The 5719-nt window shown below is 43.4% G+C and overlaps 1 protein-coding gene across 1 annotated transcript; it reads left to right on the top strand.

The window, feature by feature from the left end:
• Positions 1-4439: 4439 nt before the first annotated feature.
• ACKR2 (atypical chemokine receptor 2) lies at positions 4440-5519 on the top strand. The gene has a single exon (XM_029587023.1). It carries the CDS (start codon positions 4440-4442, stop codon positions 5517-5519), a length of 1080 nt encoding a protein of 359 aa, XP_029442883.1.
• Positions 5520-5719: the final 200 nt, after the last annotated feature.

Genomic DNA, 5719 nt, shown 5'->3' with positions numbered 1-5719 from the left:
TATTGTGGCTGACATAGCTGGCATAGTGATATGTGACACTAATACGGTTCTTGGAAGGTACATGACCTAGAACTTTTCGAACCATGTGGCCCGAATTAGAGAACACATCTCAATGGGAATGCCGCAGAAGCGGATACTTACCATCTGACATGGATCGTCGAAGTACGAGCCAGTGAAGATTGCTGGCTCCGTGGATTCCAGGAGTCATTGAGGGAGTAGATGCCTGTCTCAACTCTGATGCTTTGTATGGTGGCAAGGTATAGAGGAGACAGGATGAGCGTGGCTGGCGCAACCACAGTAGTATTTTGTGGAGGGCCACAATCCCCCACCGATGTCGTTGGGGCACGCCTTGGGAACAGGGGAACTGATTAACGAGCTCGTGAACCCGGCCTTCGTTGCAGCGGCTTGATGTCCAAGGACTGCCAAAACTGTGCGGAACAGTGCCGATGGCAGTGGTGATGTTGCTCGGCCTGAGCATTGTCCAGCATCGAGAAGGATAGCGGACGGTCACCATGTCGGTGTTGGTGTCGGTGTCGGTGACAGTGTCGGTGACGATGCATGCCACGGTGCTCGGCCCGGTCTTTCCCCAGCGCCGAGATGGATGCCCTCACTGTCTTGGATGGCAACTGATGACAGACTGTCAGCATGCCTGCACTGCTCCTGGCAAAATGGAGTGTCGTAGGCTAATACGGGGCTTTAATAAGAACTCAAAGCATGGAGCACTGTATTTAGGCGAGGGCATTACTTGGCGGTGCTATGTCGGTATTGACGGTGTCGATGGCAGCCAAAGCAGCCTCGAGGATATCGTCAAAAATAGATATGAAAAAACATTGATGACTCGGCTAGAGCAATGATGACAGTGACGGAGCACTGACGGCATCGGCGTAGGTATCTATGGGAACGATGTGGCATCGAATAATAAAAAAAACATCATTGGTATCGGAAAAATGATACAAGCATCGACGGAGTTGATGAACGCATCGATAGGAACATCGAAGACACTGATGGAAATGACATGGGCGTCGAGGGCATCGATGTATGGAGGTGAGCGCCGATGGCATTGGTGGCATGGCCACGGGCATCGATGGTATGGCCACGGACATCGACGGTATCGATTGGATTGATTCGGGCACCAATGGCATCCATGGCATCCATGCCACAGACATGGACATCGATGGCACTGACATGGGCATCGATGGAATTGATATTGGCATGGATTCCATCGATGGAATTGACATTGGCATTGATGGAATACACTTTGGCATCGATGCTACCCATGGAATTGGCATTGGTATCGATGCCCATCGATGGAATCGACCTGGGCATCGATTTCCATTGATGGAATCGACCTGGCATCGATGGACATCGATGGAATCAACCTGGCATCGATGCCCCTCAATGGAAACGACCTGGGCATTGATGTCCATCAATGGAATCGACCTGCCATTGATGGCCATCGATGGAATCGACCCTAGCATCGATGCTCATCGATGGAATAGACCTGGCATCGATGCCCATCAATGGAAAGGACCTGGGCATCGATGGTATCCATAAAATAAAGGATGGCATCGATGGAAATGACCCTGGCATTGAGGTAAGTGCCCCGGGCGACGGTGGCATCGACCCAAGCATGGATGGCAGTGACGAGACAAGATGTACATTGATGGCATCCATCTGGGCAATGATGGCACCGATGAAACCCAAGGAAAAATCATTGCCATGGATGAAAAAACATGGATGGCACTGATAGAAACGATGCAGGGACGATGGCATCAGAGTACCATGGGGGGAGGGGTACCGATGGCATCTAAGAGTCCAAAACGGTCTGAAGGGGGTACCGATGGTAGCGATGGGGGCATTGATTGCACGAGGGTACTGAGGAAATCGAAGGACCTGAATCGACCGGGGCCCTGGCGGCAATGGAAACGTGGAAGTCCCTGTCCCACTAGCACTAATAACCAGGCAGAGTGTCACAGAGGAACATTCGCAGACTATGTGTGGCTAACTGGCAACATAGGGAGAGGGAGGCCGCAGTCGGTTGGCAGGCCAGGGAGGTGACAGGAACCAACCAAAAAAACAGGGCATAGTACTCACCGAGTGTCGAATAAACATACGCGAAGGGAGACCCGTGCAGGGACGTTTTTGTGAAGTAAAAGTTAAAGTATTTCTGTGAGGAAAAAGTGTTAGAATTTCTCACAGAGCTCCTAACCATTATGCTTACTGCAGAGTGGAAAAAAGAAGACTGAGGGAGACACCTGTGGCTCACAGGGATAATTGCAGGCTGAGCATGCTCAGTGCACTCAGTATGCCAGTGTCAGTCAAAGCTTTGTAGAAACTTTGACAGAAAAGTTTTCTGTACAGGGCTCCATCCTGTGATGTCACCCATATGTGTGAGGACTACCATCCTGCTTGTCCTGTGAGAAACACAATTTAAATTTTTGATGCGATTTTAGTCACAAATGAGAGCCCGTGTAACAGGTATTGCTTCTACAGATAGATATATCAAATGGAATAAGGAGGCTGGTACTCTAGTCTAGGCTACTCATTTTGGTCTTGTGAGCATATCCAACTTTTTTGGATGTGTTTTGAGATATCGTAGCTCTGTTCTCAGATGTAAGTTGCAATCCAATACAGATATAGCCCTTTCTGAATATGTGTCGACTCTTCCATCTGTAAATAAATATGAGAAGATATGGATAAGTAAAACTTGTGGAAAAAAATCTATTCTTGTTCAATGGAGATCTGTTGATCTGCCTAATTGTTGGAAGGGGAATGGATTAGGAGTACCCGGAGGGAGAGAGCAGTTAATTGAGATGCATAATGTGACATATTGTTTACTATGTTCTTTGATGTTCTTTGATTCATATAACATTTTAAAATTTAAAGAAAGATTTTAATAAATTAGTATGTTGTTGACTTTCCTAGCCCAAAAATTCTTCCCCAATCTCCTCCCCCCTCCCCCCTCCCCCCTCTTCTTTTTATTTTGGCTAAAAGTCCACATGTTGTGAAAACCTGCATGGATTTTAGCTGTTCAGAGCAGAACAGTTTTCAACCAAGGCAATCGAGCCAGGTAACTACTGTGAGATCAGGTCAATATTGAAAAGGGTTTGCCTGGGTAACTTAAAAGTTCCCAGGACATACCCCGCGATTTCAATTTTCTGCCTCAATGGCTGGTAAAATTCTATCTAGGTAACTTTTTATCCAGGTAAAATATAGCCAGATAAAAATAGGTGGAGGTGGCGTTAGTGGGGACATGTTCTAGGGGGTGTTCCAGGGGCATGGCCTAAATGCATCTGCATATTGCCAATAATTAGCACTATCTGGATAAATGTAGGTAGGTAAGTATGGTTGGGTAAATCACAGACCTAAAATTACCCATGTAACTTAGCTGGGTATATTCAGTGGCAGACTTACTTGGGCAGGTCTCTCTGAATATCTCAGGTGACTTTACTAGGGTAACGTCCTGCTTGTTTCATCGTTCATTATGGACTTCTATGTTACTCGGCTAAATCTCTTTGAAAATTGTTCTCTCAGTGACCTATATGAAATGAGCTTGTTATCTAAGTCCATTTTCCAGTTCACATAGGTCATCTTCTAAAACCACTACTAACCATTAATTATTACAGTAATCAGCATCTACATTTGTTTTCTCAGAGGCCGTGAATTGAAATGTCATAGAAAGTAAATTATTTTCTAACCATATAGATGTTGGCCTTCCAGAACAGGTGCATTATTGAAGGGCTGCAAGCAGTGTTGTAGATGGAGAATTTAGTACTCTGTGCCCCAGTGCTGGCAGAGTAGACAGGGCTCCTGTTCTGGTGTGCTTCTCCAACCCCCATCACTGCTTTTCACCACTTAGATAGCATTAACAGTTCTGCCACTGCATACCAGTTCTGATAGTTCAGTCTATGCCCTTCTCAAGAAAGCACCCTGTACCAATGCACTGTTTAGATCCCTGTTAGCTATAGCCCTGAACCTTGAACCTTCACATTTCCTTTTATAGTTAATCATGATATCATATACTTTGTTCATGGCACCCCATATATCTGTTCTCATGTTTCTTATCAAACGCAACTTAAGCGTAGTTTATTGTTTACTGTTAACTGATATGATATCATTGATGAATGTCGGAATATAAAACCATTAAATAAATAAATAAATACAAGAAAGCTGCTGCGTTACCTGTTCTAATGATAAGTGGAGGATTTTAGCTATTGATGCTGAACTTTTCATTGGTGATGAATTAGCTAGAAAATGTTACATAAAAATCTTGTATTCTTAGACACAGATTAATGTTGTAATTATGGTTATGCCAATATAATTTCTTTTTGAGTACCAAACATTTCTTCAGTCTCCAATGAGCCATATTTAATTTTGTCTTTTTTATACTCTAAGTAGAATTGCAACAGAAGGTTGTTTAATAACTTCAACAACAAAAGATGGTGACAACTTCCACAGCTGCCCTTATGTTGCTGGCTAATAATACTGCAAATACAGAAAATTATGACTACTTTGATGATGACTATTCTCAGTTTTTGGTTTGTCAAAAGAAAAGCATCCAGGCATTTGGCAAGGTATTCTTGCCTGTGCTCTACACACTGACATGTATGCTTGGCTTGGTTGGAAACATTCTCCTTTTTTACATCTTGATCAAATATGTCAAGAAGAAAAGGATGATGGAGGTATATTTGATGAATCTTGCAGTTTCAGATCTTCTCTTTGTGATCACCCTTCCCTTCTGGTCAGTCTACATAGCTTCAGATTGGGTGTTTGGAAGTGAATTATGCAAAATTGTGAGCGCTGTCTACACCATGAATTTCTACAGTGGCATCATGTTTGTAACCTGCATGAGTTTGGACAAGTACCTTGAGATTGTCCATGCTTGGTCCAATAAAAACTTGAGGACACTTGCAAAAGGCTCTCTTGTCTCCTTAGTCATATGGACTATTTCTATTCTGCTTGCAGTTCCTGATCTTGTCTTCAGTAGGCTGCAGATTCATGATGGAAGACGTTTGTGCTATCCCAATTACGGCGAACAGAATTCAGTCTGGAAGTTACTGCTTAAATTGCTTCAGATTGGGCTAGGCTTCCTACTTCCATTTATATGCTTGGGCTTCTTCTATTCTCGTATAGCTTGTGTCCTGGTCATATATGGATCTCAGACCAAGAAGAGAGCTCTACAGGTTGTCATCACTCTAGTTGCTGTATACTTTGTATTATGGTTCCCTTACAATGTTGTCTTGTTTCTCCATTTTCTGCAAGACCTCCATGTAAATTATGGCTGTGAAACCAGCAAACACATTGACTATGCTATACAAGTGACAGAGAGCCTTGCCTTTACACATTGTTGCCTAAACCCTTTGCTTTACGCATTTGTGAACAAGAGATTCAGGCTCTATATAAATAAGATTTTTTTGGCAGTCTTCAGAAGACGCAATATACTTGTCTATCAATCAGAAACAAATCAGTCTTCTAGCAGACATGCTGAAGAAGAATTGACCTCTATACAAAACCTGTAATAAATGACTGGGACTCCAAAGTCAGCAACAAACCCAGATAATGCTATTTGCCTCCCTTGTATATATTATTCAATGTCATTTTTGTTGTATAGTGCTACATGGCTTTTACAGTGGTTCCTAAATCTAGATTTCAGGATACCAACTATAAATATTCATGAGGCACTTTTACATACATTAGTCCAGGAGTGGGCAACTCTGGT

This window comes from Rhinatrema bivittatum, chromosome 2 (assembly GCF_901001135.1).
Source record: "Rhinatrema bivittatum chromosome 2, aRhiBiv1.1, whole genome shotgun sequence".
Taxonomy (NCBI): Eukaryota; Metazoa; Chordata; class Amphibia; order Gymnophiona; family Rhinatrematidae; genus Rhinatrema; species Rhinatrema bivittatum.
This window is presented reverse-complemented; position numbering and strand designations above follow the sequence as displayed.